This window comes from Rhinatrema bivittatum, chromosome 1 (genome assembly GCF_901001135.1).
Source record: "Rhinatrema bivittatum chromosome 1, aRhiBiv1.1, whole genome shotgun sequence".
NCBI lineage: Eukaryota > Metazoa > Chordata > Amphibia > Gymnophiona > Rhinatrematidae > Rhinatrema > Rhinatrema bivittatum.
In genome coordinates, this window is record NC_042615.1 from 228,159,357 (window position 1) to 228,180,760 (window position 21,404).

The window sequence follows — 21,404 nt, forward strand, 5'->3', positions numbered from 1 at the left end:
GGCTTAGCAGAAGCATAGTAGGGGCAACATCTTGTAAAATCTTGATAATTAAATAAAAAAATAACTAGGAACCCTCCCCCACAAACCTGGCTCTTTCTCAAGCTTCATAAATTCTGATAAACAAATTAAATGTTGTATGTGTCCTGTGGATCAGAAACTTTTGTATGCCTTGCTTTTCACACATGAGCTGAGTGTGTTTATTTTTATTTTTATATTTTTAATGGCAGATGTATACAGAAATGAAATGTAGAAACTAGTGAAAAGTGCCAGAAAAATACAATCAGCCAATGTCATGTCATCAATTGAAGCAGAAAAATAGAACTTGATATTCTGTATAGTACATAGGGCAAAGAGAGCACATGGGTGAGGGGGGCTGCTCTGCTTAGCCTGGCACAGAGAAATTCATGGCTTATGTTGGTAAGGTTACTGAAACCATTTAATATGGTGACATGGGAAACAAGTTATGATCATGCTAATCTGAGACAGATCATACCTCCTATACCAAGCAACAAAGGAGAAGGAAAAATCCAAAGATTAAACTTCAAAGTGTCTTGACCTTGCGTAGTGTGGTCAAGACAAGTGTTACCCGGCGGAAATAAGCCTTACACACTGAGAGATACTGGCAAAAGAGTATATGTAAACTTTATTCCTATACAAAAACTAATAGCAGTAATATAACTTACAGCAAACACTTCCCCCAAAATCCTAAGTAATGCAATTTGTTATTTAATAGCAAAACATCTGATCATATGCTGCCTTAGCTGGTAACTGAGCACATATATATGAATATTACCACACAAAAAAAGCAATATGTACAGAACCACTTATGAGAATGGCCCAAGAGAGAGAAAAGGATATTTAGAAGACACTTCCCTGACAATGATCCCCTGCAGCAATGTCTGGGAATAACATTGGAATGTTAATGAAAGTTTGGGTTGTTGGGGTCGTTGCTCACTTGTATGATGGGAATAACTTATTGTGTTTAAAAAAAAAAAAGGTTAGCTGTGCATTAAGAAACTGCTGCCAGATAATGTGGTTAGTGCAATTAGAGTAGCTGGGTTCAAAAAAGGTTTAGATAAGTTCTTGGAGGAGAAGTCTATTATCTGCTATTAATCAAGTTTACTTAGGGAATGGCCACTGCTATTAATTGCATCAGTAGCATGGGATCTTCTTGGTGTTTGGGTAATTGCCAGGTTCTTGTGGCCTGGTTCGGTCTTTGTTGGAAACAGGATGCTGGGCTTGATGGACCCTTGGTCTAACCCAGCATGGCTCTTTCTTATGTTCTTAAGTGCAGGACATAATCGTAGCATCCCGAAAAACTTCCACCAGAAGGAGTTATTCCTTCAAGTGGAAGAGCGATACCGCTTGGTGTGCATCCCATCACATTGATCCATTAATTTGCTCCCCTGAGCTCTTATTGGACTACCTTTACAAATTGTACATGACTGGTCTAGCCACAGCATTGGTCAGGGTTCACCTTAGCGCGATTACAGCTTTCCATAGACCGCATGAAGGTCAACCCATATCGGTACACCCAACTATATCTCGTTTCGTCCGAGGTCTGATACACTTACGATCCCCAGTATCCAAGCCACCAGTAGCATGGGATCTCAATGCAGTTTTGGAGCAGCTCATGCTTTTTCCATTCGAACCAATGGAGTCTGCTCACATCAAATACCTGACCTGGAAAGTCGTATTCCTAGTGGCTGTTACGTCAGCTCGTAGAGTCAGTGAGTTGCAAGCTCTTGTTCACTATAGCTCTTACCTTCAGTTTTTCCATCAGAAGGTAATCCTCAGAACTCATCCTTCATTCTTACCAAAGGTGGTCTCTCAATTCCATCTCAATCAAACTATAGAGCTCCCTACATTCTGTCTGAAACCACATCAAAATGACAGAGAGACTTTTACACACACTGGACTGTAAAAGGGCACTGGCATATTATAAGCAAAGGACCACATCGTCGTCCAGAGCGTCTGTTATTCATTTCCTTCAATCCGTTGCCCCTGGACTACCAGTAGCTAAACGGACCATTAACAGTTGGATTGCTCAGTGTATCCAGTACTGCCACCACAAACAGAACTCTCCCCTCACTGTTCATCCCAAAGCGCATCAAGTTCAAGTGGTGGCGGCTTCGGTGGCAAACCTCAGTCATGTCCAACCAATAGACATTTGCAAAGCGGCAACTTGGTCCTCTCTACACACGTTTACGTCCCACTACTGCTAAGACCAACACACTACCGAGAACGCTAAGCTGGGACGGGCGATTCTACACTCGCTGAAACAGTTCACTTAGTCGACTGTCACACGGATGGGATCACACTGACCAGTCAATTCAGCTTTATACAGCGTGATCAGGAGCTTCGGACTCCCATGACAGCATGGCTAATTCAGCCTGCTATCAACGGGGAAAAAGCAAGTGTACTTACCGTAAACGGTGTTTCCATAGATAGCAAGATGAATTAGCTATGCTGACCCATCCACCTCCCTCCGCAGTCGATGTTACTCCTTATCCGGCTTACGCTTGCTTTTGTACAGACTAAGGAGATTCTGTCTTCCTGCGCGGGAACACACGCGCAGCCACAGAGGCAAACTTCTGAAATCTACTTTGAAGCTCCGCCTCCTGGGCCCTGATAAACAGTTCCCATGACAGCATGGCTAATTCATCCTGCTATCTACGGAAACAACATTTACAGTAAGCAGACTTGCTTTTCCTTCATTCAGTCATTTTGAAGAAAGCCACAGGTACCTGCCTTAAATTTCAGCTATGGCCTACTTTAGCCCCTCCCATCACTAACTGCCTGCAAGCAACAGGAGAGTGGGGGGAGGGGAGATGTGAAGCTGGGACAGAAGAAAGACAAGGCACTCTGCTCCCTAATCTAGCTCCTCTCCACCTGTTGTCTGAACCTACCCTTTCTCCCATCCTGAAAGGAACAAAAGAGGGAAGGTGAAATTGCTTTCTTTGTTCACTCCAATCAGAATGTTTGATCATTCAAAGATCTAAGTCACACCAAAGATGATTTTGTTGTAATTCCTGAATGGAGTTATGATCCTTTAGAAGAATTTTATCTTTATACAAACGTTCGTGCATCTACATATATGGTCAACCAACACCAGCTACAAAGACCTGGAGGTGTTAGTTGGCAGAGAGGGCATTAATCTCAAGTCATAGAAGTCTTGCTGACTGACAGTTCTGCTGATAAATTTCAAATTTATGTTTAATTCAGCTACTTTTTGTGTCTCTTACCATGTCCCATGTATGTGTGCATATTTTTCTATGTAATTAACAGTTCTGTTTTCCCAGATCTTAGACAGATCTGGAGAAGCATGAGGTGACAGTGATAGACAGACAGTTTTACATACAACTGTCAATTGTGCTACTTTAAGTACCTTACCCATAGAACATAATGATGGACAGTTACACATACAATTCTGCGTCTCTGTGTTAGGGATCTTGGGGTAGATTTTCTCTGGCTTACAGATCTCAAAACAGACAGCGCAACTGGAAAAGGTGCAGAGGAAGGTGGCAAAAAATAAACAGGCTGGAACAGCTCTTATGAGAAGCTATGAAGGTTAGGGTTCTTAAGCTTGGAAGAGAGACTGATGAGAGGACACATGATAGAACAGGGGTCAGGAACCTTTTTGGCTGAGAGAGCCATAAACGCCACATATTTTAAAATGTAATTCCATGAGAGCCATACAATATGTTTAAAACTAAATACAAGTAAATGTGTGCATTTTATGTAAGATCACACTTTTAAAGTACAATAAGTCTCTGAAAATATTACACCAGGCCTTAAGACACCAATACATCTCCTATTAGGAAAACGGACCAAGTCAGGCTGCTATAGAGTCCTACACAGAAACTACACGCCAGCAGAAAACCTCACCTGAATCACGTGCTGTCCCTCACCTAACATAGAATAAAGAGACCAAAACGCATAACAAGAAGCATGCAGACAAAAACTGAATTGGAAACTGCAACAAGCCAGAGTCTCTGTATGCAGTGTAACAAAGGAAAAAAGAAACATCACACATCCTTATAAAACAAATCAAGAAATATAAAATCATCAGCAGTAAAACTGTACTAACAAAAAGAACATATTTCGAAACAGCTGATGAGTGGAATATCCAATAATTAAAAACTCATATAAAACATTTCCAGATACCAACAAAATATTTCAAAATAGCAGACACAAAGATCCAGTAATGAAAAATAATAAGGATACAAAAATTTTTTTGCTCTGCATACCTGGGAACGTTTGATATCCAGGTGTCCTGAGATTGTTCTGAATTAGCAGGAGGTGGGGTGGTTTGCTTGGAACTTTCTCCTCTCTCAGTCACATACCAGCGCTCTCTCTCACACTGGCTCTCAATGACACACCTATACACACATGCTCTCAGTCACTCACATATACAAATGTTTTTTCTCTCTCACTTATATAGGCTCTTAATTACACATTTACACACATGCTGTCTATCTTTTCACGCTTACACACACACAGGCTTTCAATCACATAAATACATGCTGTCTTTTTCTCTCACACACAGACTCTCATTCACATGCTTACAAACATGTCCTCTCTTTCTCTCATTTACACACAGGCTCTCAATCACATACTCCCTCACCTAAATCAGCTCTCAATCACACACATACACACATGGTCTCTCTCTCTCATTTAAACACAGGCTCTCAATCACATACTCACATGCTCCCTCACCTAAATCAGCTCTCAATCACACAGACACACATGGTCTCTCTCTCTCTCATTTAAACACAGGCTCTCAATCACATACTCACATGCTCCATCACCTAACCAGCTGTCAGACACACATGATCTCTCTCTTACTTATACACACAGGCTCTTAATCATACATACACATGATCTCTCTCACACACAAAGGATCTCAATCATACACACATACTCTTTCAAACAAACAGGTTTTCAATTACAAACTTACACATACAGGTTCCCAATGGTAAACTTACATTCATGCTCTCTCTCTCACAGGCAGGATCTCAATCACTGACATACTCTCTTTCACATATACAGGCTCTCAATCATTCACATACATGCAATCTCTCACTCACACACACAGGATCTCAAACACACATGCTTGCTCGCTCATTCATTCACTCTCTCTCTCCCCCTTCCCCCCCCCCCCCCCGGGAACTCGCGGCAGCAGCAGCCACCTCCCAACACTAACCTCCTTCATTTTCAGCCCTCGCGGAGGCGAAGGCGGAGTCCCATCGGCCGGGGTTGAAGATTTCATTTTCCTCCGAGCCGCGCTGCAGTCTTCTTCCCGCGCAGGCACCCGATGCTCTCCACTTCCTCTTCCGGGCCGCGGGAAGAAGAGAGCACCGGCGTGCTCTCTTCTTCCCGCGGCCCGGAAGGAGGAAGTGGAGAGTATCGGGTGCCTGCGCGGGAAGACCCGCGCAGGCACCCGATGACTCCAGCGCTGGCACCCGGCTGACACCCGATGACTCCCGCGCAGGCACCCGGATGACTCCAGTCGGCGTGCTCTCTTCTCCTCCCCCCCGCGGCCCGGAAGAGGAAGTGGTGAGCATCGGGTGCCTGCGCGGAAGAAGAGACCACGCTAGTGTGGTCTCTTCTTCCCGCGCAGGCACCCGATGCTCTCCACTTCCTCTTCCGGGCCGCGGGGGGGGGGGGGAGGGGAGGAGAAGAGAGCACGCCGGTGCCGCTGACTCCAGCTGTCCTGCCGCGTTCCGCCCGGGCTGACAGCATTTTAAGCCCGGGCGGCGGAGGACCGGGGAGCAGCTGGGTCAGCGGGGAACCGCGAAGTATGGCGACACTTGTCTGCGAGCCAGATGCAGCCCTCAAAAGAGCCATATCTGGCTCGCGAGCCATGGGTTCCCGACCCCTGTGATAGAAGTTTATAAAATCATGAGTGGGGGGAGTGGGTAAATAAAGGACGGTGTTATACCTTTTTGAAAAATAATAAAACAAGGGGACGCTCCCTGAAGCTAGCAACCTATAGGTTTAAAACAAATCATAGAAATTACTTTTTCACTCCATGCATAATCCAGCTGTGGAATCTGTTGCCAGAGGATGTGGTTAAGGCAAATAACATAGCTAGGTTAAAAGATGTGGACAACTTCCTGGAGGAAAAGTCCATAAAACATTATTAGGCAGGAGAACTAAAGAAGGGTATTGCTATCCCTGGGAGTAAGTAATAGGAAATATATCTACTTTATGGCATATGCCAGATACTTGTGACTTGGTTTTGTCACTGTCGGAAACAGGATGCTGGGCTCGATGGATCCTTGGTCTGACTCAGCATGGCATTTCTTATGCTCATAGTGTCTTAAGTTGATATAAAGTCTGTGGTCAAAAATTAGTAGTTTAGTCTTTTACAGAATGTTAAACCTTTTCTTAATGAGAGTGATTCTAGAACATTTATTCAAGCCTTGGTTATTTTCTCAATAGATTACTGATGGATTATATTTGGATTTATCCCAAGCTTCACTTAGGGCACTACAGCTAGTTCAAAATGTGGCAGCTTGGATTGCTTCTGGGGCCCATCTACAAGAATACCTGTCCTCTAACCTTTCGGAAAAACCTTAAGACCTGGTTTAAAGCAGAAACATATTTTTCTCATTCAGGAAACTGCTTAAAGCCTACCTATTTGTGCAAGCTTTTAATGCAGTGGTTCTGAACCTTTTTCCCATCATGACACACCTAACAGACCACGCTTACATGTGTGACACACTGCTCATTATTTTTTTTTATTTTCGCCATGAATTGTAAAGGTCCAGTATTATTTTTATTGTTAAGAATGACACAAGGGAAAGATAAGTACTCTGAAGAGAAATTTCTTAAATTGTAAATATCCTATACCAAAACACCAATTTCCAGCACTCAAACAATAACCACCTTACCTAAGAAAAGGCAATACTGAAAATATTACACCAGGCCTTAAGACACCAATACACCACCTATTAGGAAAATGGACCAAGCCAGGCTGTTATAGAGCCCTACACAGAAACTACATGCCAGCAAAATACCTCACCTCAGTCGTATGTGCAGACCCTCACCTAACAAAGACTAAAGAGACCATAAAGCATAACTAGAAACATGCAGACAAAAACTGAACTGGAAACCACACAAGCCAGAGAGACTGTATGCAGTGTAACAAAGGAAAAAAACTTCACCGGTCCTCAAAACAAATCAAGAAATATAAATGCAATAGCAGTAAAACCATACTAACAAAGAACAGATTTCAAAATAGCTGATGAATGGAATATCCAATAATTAAAAACTCATATCAAACATTTCTAGATACCAATACAATATTTCAAAATAGTAGCCACAAAGATCCAATAATGAAAAATAAAGATAAAAAAATGCTTTGCTCTATATACCTGGTAAAGTTTGATATCCAGGTACCCTGAGATTTTGAATTTGCAGAGGGATGGTTTACTTGCAACTTTCTCCTCACTCTGTCACATACAAGCTCGCTCTCTCACACTGGCTTTCAATCACACACACATACACATGCTAGCTCTTTTCACTTACATAGGCTTTAAATCATGCACATATGCACATGCTTTTTCTCTCTCACTTATATAGGCTCTTAATCACACATTTACACAAATGCTGTCTGTCTTTTCACACTAAAACACACAGGCTTTCAATCACACTTACACACACATGCTGTCAATCACATAATCACATGCTCTCTCATCTACACGGCACTCAATCACACAGACACACATGCGCTCTCTCCTACTTATACATACAGGCTCTTAATCATATATATGCATGATCTCTCTCACTTACACACTGCAGGTTCTCAATCATACACTTACATTCATGCTATCCCCTCACACACAAAGGCTCCTAATCTCACACATACTCTCACACAAACAGGTTTTCAATCACTCACACATACAGACTCTCAATCACTCACATACATTCTCTCTCTCTCTCTCTCTCTCTCGCGCCTGCTCACTCATTCCACCCACCGAACTAGTGACAGCAGCAGCCTCCTCCATTTCCTGCCTTAGCAGGAGCAGCAGCCACCACCGCTTCCAGCCCTTGTGGCCTCGAGAAAGGAGTCCCATCGGCTGTGGGGGCTGATGTTGCTCCTCTTTTGCTCCGCACCACTCTGCTCTTCAGGCCGATGCTGCACGCACTAGAATGGTCTCTTCTTCCCATGCATGCGGCTGCCTCATACCACTTTATCTTCTGGGGGGGAGGGGGGGACGGGAAGAAGGGGCCATGCTGGTGCCGCTGACTCCAGCTTTCCTGCCACGATCCACCCGGGTTATTAGCATTTTAAGCCCAGATGGAGGATGAGTTCCTATTTTGTTGGGGCAGGGGAAGCAGCTGGGTCAGCGGGGCACTGGGAAGTGTGGTGACACACCTGCATGTACTTGGCGACAAACTGGTATGTCTCGACACACCAGTTGAGAACTGTTGTTTTAATGAATAATTGTCAAGCCTTGCTTGACTTTGGACTGCCATTGTCATCTAAATTTGACTATATGTTGTTGCCTTTGCTATTTGACATTGGATAGTTGTATATAGATGGGATTGATGCCTGATTCATAGTAGGGAGGCATGCCTATTATAAAGAACTCAGGCAAGAGATAGGTAGTTTTGTGTATTTATAAGGAGCTATTCATGGCTCTGAGTTATTCATTTAAATGTCTTTTATGATTATCTTTTTCTTAGCTTTGAAGTGTGGATAAAGTGGGATATGTGATTTAAATAAAATAACTAAATAAGTACTTTATATTAAGATATTCTTAAAATACAGGGTCTATGTTAAAGTTCATATAATTATAAAAATGAAATAGGTACAGCAAAAGATTCTCAAACACTTCTGCTTAGCGTGGAGTCCTATTGGCTTCTTTATCTTCCAGAGGGATTGTAGTTCTTAGAATGGTTAGATTATTTACAATGGAATCTAATGCACATTAGAATAGGATTGGAAAGAGCTCTTTGAGTTTCTTTGAGTTCTCCGTCTGCAGTAGTTCATGCATGTAAGAAGTGCTGAAGCAGAGCAGGAACAAAATAATTGGTGAGCTTAAGCTGTTTTGGAAACAGACAATGAAGACGTGCTTTTAGCTGTTGAGAGGAATCCAGGGATAGACTTCTTTAAGAATCCTTTAAAAAAAAAAAAAAAAAAAGTTGTGAGGTTCCCTTTAGTTATAGTAGGATATAATACATATCTCTTCAATTTATTCTATAAAACAAAAATTGTTTCTTAAAGGAACTCACATACATTAACTGTGACAAAAAATCATCTAATTTTAAGGCAGTGAAGATATTTTGAAGAAAAAATACTGCAGTGCCAGATAGAGATGGAGACTTTTTCTGTTTAATATCCATGGCATCACAAGTGCAGCATAAGGGAGTTGGATATAAAACAGGGCTATACCAGCCACCTAGGATTTCAGCATTATTAATTTGGCCTCTTTGACTGTCGATACTATTTCAGCAGTTCCTTGATATAAGGGTCTGCAGGGATTAGAAGACCTTTATTTTTTGATTCAAACCCATACTCCTCTTGCTATAACCTAATCATTGCTGTAGTAGTCCTTGGTATGGAGGTTCAGACTGTATCTCCCTGTAGAACCTGATGCCCATGCACTCAGAATTCCACCAGTAATTGTTATGTAATCATAGGTCTGCATTTGTTCCCCTGCCCTAAAAGACTGAAATCTAGCAAGCATGTAGTATTGATCTCAAAGAAATCTAAGATTATTTCCTTATCCTGCTAGACAGTCCTGACACATAAGTATGTGCTTGTCGAACCAGCAGGTGGAAATGCCCGCTGACGTGATTTTCTTACATAAGGGCTGATGCAGCCAGGAAGCCTCTCAGTATTTCTTTGTCTGCAACAGATTGGATATGTCTGAACTGGTGGAGCAGGCTGAAGTTTCTGTGGACTCCTGGGTGAATGCCTTCTGGTCTGAGCTGCCTGGTTGAGGTTGGGGAATGGGTCTGAGATGTGCAATGGGCAAGTAGCTCAGAGCATTTGAATGCAGTCAGAGGTGGCCTAGTCCATAAACATGAGGGAGACACGTCTATCAGGCTAGTTCTCCAGCATTTCCTTTTGATAATTCAGGGGACAGCTCTCTGAGTCTTTTCAGAAAATATCATGGCAGTGGCTAGTATGAATATATAAAGGTGCACCAGGAGTTTTCAGCCAGCTTGGGATGCAAACTTTCTGATGGCATGGGCAGAAAGGTATCTGTGAATACTATCGGCAGTGCATATCATCAAATACCACACAGAAGCTTCCTCACTGCACCGGCCTCTATGTAAGTGATTTATATAAGTAGAAGTCTTATTCTTCTTGCCCATATACTGGCAGGATAGCAGATACCCACGCATCTGGACTGGGGTGGTAGAACAAGGAAAGAAAAATAACAGGTAAAATTAATTCTCCTAGGACAAGGATGGCAGTCCTCACAAGTGGGTGATATTTGATAGTCTGTACCAAAACTTTAATGTCAAAGTTTCTAGAACTTTTACTGTGCCTAGCTGGGTATGTGCAAACTGGCATAATACCATGTGTCCACACAGGGGCACCTCAGTCTCTTCCATGGAGTTCACTGTTCATAGATCTTCACTGTCCTGCTATTTTCCTGGGGTTTTTGCTTCCAGAACAGAGAGGAATTGTTCATTGGAGGGCCCTGCATTCTTTTTCCCCTTCTAGTGTCCTTAGGTGGGTTTTTGGGTCATTTTTTAAATATGTTTTTGTTCCATTGTCGTGCCTGGTCGGTGCACCATTTTGGTGCATGGAGGGGAATCGAGCGGTTTGTAGTTATTGTGTCACTCGATTTTGCCTCTTTAGTTTTTTTCATCTGGCCATGGACAAGTCTACCAGCAGCTTCAAGAGCCCTCTGTGACAGTCATGTCTATTATGGATCTCAATGATAGATGTACCCTATGTCTGGAGGCATGATACCCCGGAGTATCAACCCGCAACCATGACCCCTAGGGGGTGCCAGTCGTAGTTGGTACTCATGGAGAAGCACTTCAGGCATTGAGAGTCTGGGCCATCGGCATTGAAGGCATCAACACTGAGGGACCCAGGAACTGCACTGGCACTGGTGATGCATTAACATTGGGATGGCATCGACCTCTCTCAATATTAAGCATCAGAAAGTACCATGGAGACAGATCATTGTCTGATTTCTCCTGTCTGAAGAAGGCCAATGGGTCTGCCTTTTTGGTTCTGGCATAGAGGAATTCTGATGCCAGGCATTGAGCAAAAGCTAAGAAGTATCAACATCGGCCTATATTGATGCATGGTGCTGGGAGTAGGGATATTCTGGCAGCAGCCATGAATCCCTTGAAGCATTCTTGCGGAGAGAAGAGCTCATCCTTGATGGAATCGCGAGAACTGTGGCAGTCTATCTGTAAATCTCTGATTTCCCAGGAAGACATTGCATCCCCTTCTTCTCAACTGATGTTGGCATCTGCAATCTTTGAGGAGGCGCTAGATAGGAAGATCCAGTAAGCCTTGGACATGATGTAGAGCAGTGGTGCTCTGGCATCAAGAGCATCAGTGTCAGTACAAACTAATGCTTAGCCTCTGCTGGAGTCCCTTCAACTACCCAGCAGCATGCTACCGGTTTCAATACTGATGTCTGTTCCCAGAGAGGATTCTGTCAGCTGCACTGATGATCTCCAGCCCATTGGGGGGGCTGGGGAAGCTTCCAGAAGCTTCTTGGGTCCCAGTCCTCAATAGACAGTTCCTCACTCCACCCCCTTTCCTGAAGCATGGTCTACAGGAAGGAAAGCATCTGGGTCATCTTCCCTGGCATACCAGTTGTGTTTAGACTTGAAATATTCCTGCAGATATGGTTACAGATCTGGAGAGTTCTCTAAAGCAGAGGAATCAATAGTCTCTCCTCTGATTCCTGTCGTCCTCCAGAAAGAAGGAAGGCTCCACTGAAGGATTTCTCCTTGCTGGGTTTGTGCAGAGAATGGCAGAAGCCAATCCCTTTGCTTTGCAGAGGGAGGATGAAACCAGAAATAAGTTGCTGGATATCCTCAAATTTGTGGAGCCTCCTAAGGAAATCACTGCAGCCCCAGTATTTGAAATGCTTCAGCAGGTACAGATGACAACTGTGAGAACCCTCTTTCTCTGGCTTTCATGAATAAGGAGGCAGATATAATTTATCTTTTGCAAGTTCCTGGATTTGAAGAAGCATGAAGGAATCATGAAATACAATAATTATATTACAAATATCTTTAACCACAACAATTTAAAAATATTCCATAATCAAAGTAATCAGAATACAATGAAATTACATACACTAAGCATATGTTGCAATGTATAATTCACATTTTAAACTGTCACCTCAATCCAGTGACACAGTGTATATAACAGCTGAAAAACATGTATCCCAAGGTGTCTAATCGATGTTAGAGCTGATGGTGAAAGATACTTTAATCTCGATGTATTTAGGTTTATTGTTGCTGAAATGTATCCGTTTCAAAACAAAGAGGAATGTATTAGTCCTTAACAGCTTTGCCTATTAAAAGGCATAATTATTCAACTGTGTCCCAACAATGAAAAAATTCTCTTGGTTTCACCTATATCTAGGCTTCCTCAGGGGGGATGTATGTGAATCGTTATTGAGAAAGAGACATACTGTGAAATGATCCCAGTGTTTAAGACAAACTATTGGGGTAACTTCCAAGCCAGGCTAAAGTTGCTATGTCTACAAACATAAACAGTCTACTTTTTACTAAATAATTTTTTATCATATATCATTATTATAGCAGATGAAAAATGAAAAATATTACCTAATGTCTGAATGAAAATATGTAAATTCAAAATGTGACAGATGCCTTGGGAGTTCAATCCACACGAGAGTTTCTACAATAAATAAAGGGTAATAATAATGCACTGTCCAAACGTTATTGAATATAGTAAGTGTAATAGTCCTTGTATTACCTCCATGAATCATTCTTGCCAATATCTTAAATATCAGGAAGAGAGGGGGTCATGAGATGCTGTGCTTCTGGTAAGATGCGTTTTGCTCAGCTCTGTATATCACCCTGCCACATCTCCTTTAGTCAGTAAATTTTCTCAGGAAATTCTTTACCCCTCTGCATTGGCTCTGCCACACCATCTTGTTCAAGGCTATTTTCTCAGAAATGTCGGCCCATCTGGTGTGGCAGGAAAAAGACGAGAAGCCTTGGCTGAGCCCCGACAAGATGGCGGACAGCTCGGTAAATGCGAACCCTAACCCTGTAACTAGTATGATTGCTGAGCTCAAAGCGGCAGTAGTAACAGCTTTAGAGCCTGAATTTCAGAAGTTGTGATTAAAATAGAAGTTACTTCCCGCATGGCTACCTACGACTCCCGAATTAGAGAAATGGAACATTGTATCTCGGCTAATCAAGACGCTGTCGCTGCACTCGAGACTGAGTTGGGCAGCCTGAAATAGGCACTTTGTCAGCAGGATGACTGGAAGATCTAGAAAATAGATCAAGCTGTAACAGTCTGAGGTTTGTGGGTCTGCCCAAAACTCTAAGCGATTCCACTTTGTCTTCTTTTCTGGGATCCTGGATTATGACAGAACTGGGCCTAGCTTCGTCAAGGGGCCCCTTAAGAATCAAAAGAGCACATTGGATGGGCCCGTGGAGTGAGAAGGCCAAAAGGCCACGAGTGGTAATTGCACGCATTTTGGACTTTGCCAATAAAATTCAAATTTTTGCAAGCCCTCCGCAGAGGGAAAAAACTTACTTATGAAGGTAAAAACATCTTAGTCTTCCAGGATTATTCTTCAAAACTATCAGCCTTCCAAAAGGAGCTTTCTCCTGTATGTGCGAGATTGCATAAGCTGGGTGTACGTTTCATATTACTATACCCGGCTAAACTCAAGAGTGATTCTTCCTGAGGGGACCAAATGGTATCAATCAGCAGCAGAAGTCCATTCACTTGTGGAATGCCTGGAATCAACACAAGAAGCCGTGTCTTCCCATTGAAGAAATATTCTGTTTTACTGTTTTTGGTCCTGTTGTGCTCACTGTCTCTTATGTTGAGATTTTGCCTATTCCTGGAAATATTGGGCACTGATAATTGACTGGCTCGTTGCTGGATCCGTCCTGTACCGGGAACACAGGACATGCCGATTTTTCCTCACTCTTATTTTTATTTTTTTTTTCTTCTCCTTAGTTGCTATTATTTCTAACCAGGGCGGGTATCAGCTTTATGAATGTTCAGTTATACGTTTAGGGCTGGTTAGAAATTTTAGTTTGGAGATGAGGGTGGGGGGCATCTCAAGTGATCTTCAGTCCGATGTTGGACAATATTTTGTTTTTGGGGAATGGGGGGAATATGTGCATTGGGATTTCTCTTAAGATATGGGCAAATGGATCTGTTAGGTTAGAGCAGGTGATACAGTATTTGGGTGGTCATATTAGCTGGGGGAACAGTCACCCCTCATTGAGGTGGGTATCACTTTGTTTTATGACCATACATTATCTTAATACTGGGTAAATCTACTTTGAAATTGATTTTGTGGAATGTATGCAGTGTTGGATCCCCGATTAAGGGGAAAAACATTTTAACATCTTTAAAATGATCCAACGGCTTATCGCAGGCCGGATCGAAGACTCCTCCTCCTTCAGCCCTTTAAACCAGGGCTACAACCTCGGCACCTCCCAGACCAAATCAACGAAGGGTCAGGAGACCCTCTGCATGCGGCAGGACCGTCCGGGTAAGAGGCCTCCACTCCGCCCGTGACCGCCACGCCGCCGGATGACCACTTCCTCCTGGCACTCAAACCGCGCCCTCACCTGATTCAGCAGCCTATTGCAGGCCGGATCGAAGACTCCTCCTCCTTCAGCCCTTTAAACCAGGGCTGCAACCTCTGCGCAGGGGCCTGCCCCTTTGTGTACCCCTTCGTGCGCTCCATTTCTCAGAAACCAGCTAGTGATAATCCTTACACCACTTGAACCTTCTAGAAATCTGTCTCTTACAGGCTATAGTCTCTTTCCCAGCACCCAAATCGAAAGTCTCTTAAGCTTGTTCACAAACGGACTCACTCACAGCAAAGGTCATCCTTCACTCATTAATCTTTCAGACTGAATCACCACGCAGCTCCTCTTCACAGCTCTTCAACGGATGGATTCTCACTGAATATCTAATACACAATGCAGCCACTCTAATCCACATCAAAGGAATTATGACTCAAGGCTACCCAATCCCCATCCTACACCATAGTATCATCAGCCATGGAAAATCACCTAAGCATCACTGGACATGCTCCACTAGAACCCTCATCCCTATCATGATCTCTCCCATTACACAACTCCTAGGTCTCACGTTATTTTCATTGACACTATTCAGTGCTCAGTCCCTCACCAAAAAATTTCACATCCTCAATGATCTTCTCCTCGACACAAAACCAGACATATGTGCCATAACGGAAACCTGGCTCAAACCCACAGATATAGTCTTGATAAACCAGCTACCAACCCACCTTTATGATTTCTTCTCTCTCCCTAGACAAAAAAAAAAAAGAGGCGGAGGCCTTCTCTTAGCTGCCAAAAAAGAGTTGAGACTAACCCTACAAACAACCAAGGCTCCATCTAAATTAGAAGCAGGCCTCTTCAAATCCAATGCACTGCAAATCCTTCTCATATACGCTCCTCCAGGCCTTCTTGACTCAGATGCCTCTCCTATGGTAGAAATCATAGCAAAACATATTAACTTGGATTCCCCTGCGATCATCTTAGGGGACTTCAAACTACACAGATTCAACTTCATACTCTTCCAACTGTGAAGCTCTTCTCACCTCTCTCACAGCCATGGATTTCAAGCAAATTATTAACAAACCCACGCATAAAGCCGACCACACGCTAGATCTTATTTTCATTAACTCTGGTTTCACTAATTCTACACCTCCTAAATGCGTTCCAGTCCCATGGTCCAACCATTCACTAATCTCCACCTCTCAAACTGAAAGAAAGTATGTCACCTCAGCCTCTCCAAGCTACGATTCACTTCAGAAGAATGTGCACTTCAGATGTCATCAGTGAATACCTAGCCAAAGAACTTCCTAACCTTGATACCTCAAACCCGAACATGGCCCTAACATCATGGCATAGCATCACTGAAGCGGTAGCTAATAAGCTTTGCCCTTTGGCAACGAAAAAAATCAGTCCAACCTCAAAAATCAAACAACCTTGGTTCACCAGTGAACTCCGAAAACTTAAGCTAGACCTTAGACATAAAGAAAACAAATGTAACTTTCATTCCATCGCTGCATGTTTGCTAATGCTAGTGTTATTATTATCATACCCCGGTTCTATGTAAACCGATATGATATGAGTTTTTTCATGAATGTCGGTGTAAAATAGTATTAAAATAATAATAAAACAGGGAATGGAAATTGGGTTCCTTCAGGAAACCCACTTATCCGATAAAGAACATCAGAAACTCAAGAGACTGGATAGGTCAAATTTTTTATGCCTCAACCAAGTCTCCTGGGGTAGCTATTTTAATACACAAGAGTATATCGATGACTGTTGTTCAGGAATTTAAGGACTCAAACAGGCGGTTTTTGGTCTTGGTGGGGAAAGTTGGGGGGCAGTGTATCACTTTATGCAACCTCTACCCCCCCCCCCCCCCCCAATATTTATAATCATTCTTTCTTTCAACAGCTATCCCAAAAGTTAATATCTCTAAGGCAAGGATTATTGGTGGTAGGGAGAGATTTCAACTTAGTGGTAGATTCTTCCCTAGATAAGTCCCAACAACTACGGGGGCGGGTGTTGGGCTCCTAGAAGGGATTCCCTTTCTTCCTTTCAGAACTACAGCTTTTAGATGCATGGTGCGTTTTACACCCTCTTGAAAAAGATTTAACGCATCAATCGCGAGTGCACTCTACCCTATCCCGAATTGATTATTTTTTACTTTCTAAGGAACATCTCTCTCAAGTGATAGGGGTGGGCATTGGTAACATCAAAATCGCTGACCATTTGGTTAGAACTTTCGGGCTTGTGAAGTAGGCCAACTGTGTTGGTCTGGAAATTTCCTTACTAACTAACTAATGATACTGCGTTTCAGGCATATGTTAGACAAAGATGGGCAGAGTTTGTTACCAACTATAGATCTCACTTAGTCTGCTCCACTTCTCTCTTGGTAAACAGCCAAGGCGGTTTTAAAAGGCAACATTTTCTTATCTTGCTTGGTGGAAGAAATCTTTGGACAAACAGATTTTACTGCATGAATCCAGGTTGGGCAAGTGCAGACATATCCTTAATGTTCATAATACGTCAGGTAATAGAGAAGCGTATTTGACTATTCAAGTTGCTCTTAATATATTACTACATCAGATAGCAAAGAAGAGTCTTTTATATTATAAGAACAGGCTTTATCAATGTGCTAACAAACCAGGGAAATTGCTTGCATGCTTCATTAAAGGGGATCGGGAGTTTCTTATATTCAGGGACAAGGGGGGAACATTTTTTCAGCAGCTCAAGATATCCTCCAACAGTTTGTAGACTAGTATGCCCAACTGTACTCAGATGGCTTCAACTCCACAACTGTAATGATTTTTTGAAACATCTGGGTCTAAAATCATTTGAGACACGACATTTGCAATTGTTGAATCGCCCCATTAGTGTGAAGGAGATAAGATTGGGAATCCAGACAGCAAAATCTGTGAAGGCTCCCGGCCCTGATGGTTTCACTGTGGAATTCTATAAAATCTTAATAAACGACATTCCTGACCTTCTCCAGAAGTCCTTAATGGCCTTAGTAGAGAGGGGACACTTTCTCCCGGGGATGAATAAAGCGATTATTACATTTCTCCCCAAACCTGAAAAGGACCCTACCGTGGTCTCTCTTTACTGCCCTATATCATTGTTAAATTTTGATCAGAAATTGCTAGCTAACATCCTAGCTGATCAGTTCACGGTTATTCTTCCAGAATACATTGGGAGTGGACAGGTAGGGTTTGTTAAAGGAAAGCATGCTATAATTAATGTTTGTAAATTATTAACAGCCATCTCTTTTTGTTCTACAAATAATTGGCCTTTTCTGGTGGTTAGCTACTAAGCAGAAAAGACATTCGATAGGGTGGAATAGAAATTTGTTTTCTGTTTTAAACTTTATGGGCTTGGACGGTCCTTTTTTACAGGGATATGTTTGCTATATGCTGACCCCATGGCAACTATCACAGTCAATGGGATGTATCCCCTGCTTTTCCAGTTAATCGTTGCACACGGCAAGGTTGTCCCCTGTCATCTTTGTTATTTTTGTTATCTAGGGAGCCCTTATTGATGGCTATTCAAAATTCTAGGGAAATCCACGGGCTTCCCATGGGTCCTTCTACCTTTTAAATATGCCGCTTTTGTGGATGACCACCTTGTATTTTTGTACAACCCAGTGCCATCTCTAACTAAACTTCTGTGGCTGTTTCGATCTTTTGGGGAGTTTTCTGGTTTTAAGTTAAACAAGGACAAGTCTGAAGCACTAGCCTTTCCACACACAATACGGGACCAGTGGGGGGACACTTTTTTCCCCCCCTGGCATGAGCAAGTTATTTGGGAATTCAGCTCTTTAAATCTGAATCAGTGTTATAGCTTAAATATTTCCCCCTTGCTACGTTTGACACAAAATAAACTTGGACTATGGCACAATTTACCATTATCTTTGGGAGGCAGGATAAATTTATTTAACATGATCTTATTCCCTAAATGGCTTTGTTTTACAGACTGTACCTTTGTCTATTAGGTAAAGACATTCAGACCCTAGATAGATTACTCCTGTAGGCCGGGAAGAAAGCCTGAATAGCCATAGCACTTCTTAATCTCCCATGATCATGAGGGGGTATGGGTGTTCCAGACCTGAAGGGGTATCTTCCTCCATTGCATACCTAAGAGATTCCAATTGAAGACATTTGTAAAGCAGCTAACTGGTCCTCACTGCATACTTTTACTTCCCACTACTGCCTAGATTTATTAATTTATTTTAAAACATTTGTATTCCACTGATCTTGGTGGATCACAATTGTAAAATAAAATAAGTCATTAGACTAACATAATACCTTGACTTCCACGAACATAGATGCCTTGACTTCAACAAACAGTGCAGTAGGAGCAGCAGCTTTGCACCATTTAATACCAAAAATGTCCAGGTTGCTTATAACAAACAGAATGCTCTGCTTTAACCCTCAGCTTGGAACTCCCCACAGATCATTTCTAATTCAGCCCTGCTTATTGACGGAAAAAGCAAATTTGCTTCCTGTAAACAGTGTTTTCTGTAGATAGCAGGATGAATTAGACATGAGCTGCCCACCCTCCTTCCTCGACAGCAGAAACTGTGAAAAAAGACAGGAGAATCTGAGGCATTGCCCACGCAGGAGCTCCCGCACATGTTCAGTAGAGCTCAAAGCTCTATTAGCTTGGAGAGAGAGTTCTGTTCAGTGTTGCCTGACACCATCACCCACAGATCATGTCTAATTCATCCTGCTATCTTCGGAAAACACCATTTATGGTAAGCAAACTTGCTTATATACACACAGATTTGTTTTTTTGTTTACATTTTCAACCCCTTGAATAAAAGTGTGGTTTTCCATTCTGGGTTTTAAATTGAATAACCTTTATCTTCACTGGTTCTATTCAGCCTCCACTCCTCAGTTGTCTATTTCTGTATGGTTGTCTTGTCGTTTTTTTTTGGTTTTTTTTTCCTTTTGACATTAAAGGAAATAAAACAAAGAGTAATAGCATCTGTTAGTGTCCAAGATCTTTGAGTGACTTTTGTCTCTCCTTCAAACCAACTGTAAGATGCCATTAGGTTCCAAGAAATACGTTCTCTAAAAATGTATACAAATATGAATATGGGTTTTAAACAAAGGCCACAGTATGCTGACGAAAGATATGGAAGAGAGAGAACATTCAATGAAATAAAATTTGCATCAGCTTCAGATTCACAAGTTAATGTGTATGTTGATACTATATTGACCCATATATAAGACAATAGTTATTTTTTTGGATGTTTTATGTGTCCAGAAACACATCTTTTTATCACAGCCAAAGCCCACTGGTGCTGAGGTGGTCCAGTGCTGAAGTACAATATGCTGTTTGCTGCCACTGTCCTACATGGCAGTCAAACTCTCCCTGCTGCCAGATATGGACGAGGCAACACTGTTTCTCTTTACGGTACAGCATGACACTGCAGCTACACTTGCATCACCTTGCTCCTGCCATGTTGGCTGCTGTGGGCTGATTCAATACCCAACACTATGGTCACTATTTACCTGCAGCAACTGATTTTGCTACCAGTGCTTCCCAATTCCCACCACATGCCCCAGTTGGTAATTTGATCCTGCTCTCTACGCTTTGCTGCTATTGACAGCATGGCCTTCCTTTGGGCAAAGGAAAGAAAAGCAGAAATAAAACAAACATGGCTCTGAGCCTCACCGCTGCTGGAACATAGCTCTTAGAGGAGCCACAGTCAAGTAAATATAAGTTAAATTTAAAAAAATTAAAACAGATATTCTGAGTCAGTGAGCCACATGGCAGATACAGTATTCTCCCAAAAAATAAGTAGCAACAAGCCTCAAGTGGGTAGATTCACCTACTTTTTGTTTTTACCATATTGGCCTGAATATAAGGGAGTCATCTTATATTTTGGCTTATATGGTATGTTCTTTTCTGATTTGGAATTCATTAGAAGAGCATCAGATTTGTCTGCTAGTATGTGACATCACACCAAACATCTTATTGTTCATCTTCAGAAATGTATTTTTATTTTCTTCTAGTTTCTTCGGATATGTGCTGATCTTTTTCGCATCGTCCCTTTCTTAGTCTTCATCATTGTTCCATTTATGGAGTTCCTGCTTCCAATTGCACTTAAATTGTTCCCCAATATGCTTCCGTCAACATTTGAAACAACATCTAAGAAGGTAAGGTCAAGATGCACTGAATAAGGACAGCATTGTTTATAACAAATGGAACTAAAATGAATGAAAGAAAACTCTTTATGTCCCAGTATGTTAACAGGGTTGTTGTATTGTCGTGCTGTGGTTATATTGCAGTATGTCATTCAGTTATGCTTTAATATATTTACACCTATTTAATATGAAGACTATGCAGTTCAGATCATTATAGCCACCTGGCATCAGACTAGACATAGGCAGGTCAGTTGGGTTCTTGAATTTAGGAAGGCTTTCTCCAATGGGTGGGTTTTTTGTTTTTGTTTTTTTTATGATGCTTTAAAGTGGTAAAACTCCCCTAAAGGATGAAAAATACTCTGACTTTTTTCATGCTGTTGGTATTGAGGCATTTCATAATTATGGTCTCCTGTGTTAGTAAGATCGTAAAATTACGATTTAGGTGTGCATGGTGGGTATCCTAAGCATGATTCTGCAGATGAAACTGGGAAAATTATGAAAGAT

The 21,404-nt window shown here is 42.1% G+C and overlaps 1 protein-coding gene across 4 annotated transcripts in view; it reads left to right on the forward strand.

The window, feature by feature from the left end:
• Window positions 1-21,404, forward strand: part of LETM1 (leucine zipper and EF-hand containing transmembrane protein 1) — a 182,653-nt gene that overhangs the window by 50,519 nt on the left and 110,730 nt on the right. For all 4 annotated transcript variants that reach the window (XM_029592569.1, XM_029592545.1, XM_029592555.1 and 1 more), the window contains one exon: window positions 20,769-20,912. In XM_029592569.1, coding sequence (XP_029448429.1) covers window positions 20,769-20,912 — 144 coding nt within the window. The remainder of the gene's footprint in view (window positions 1-20,768; window positions 20,913-21,404) is intronic.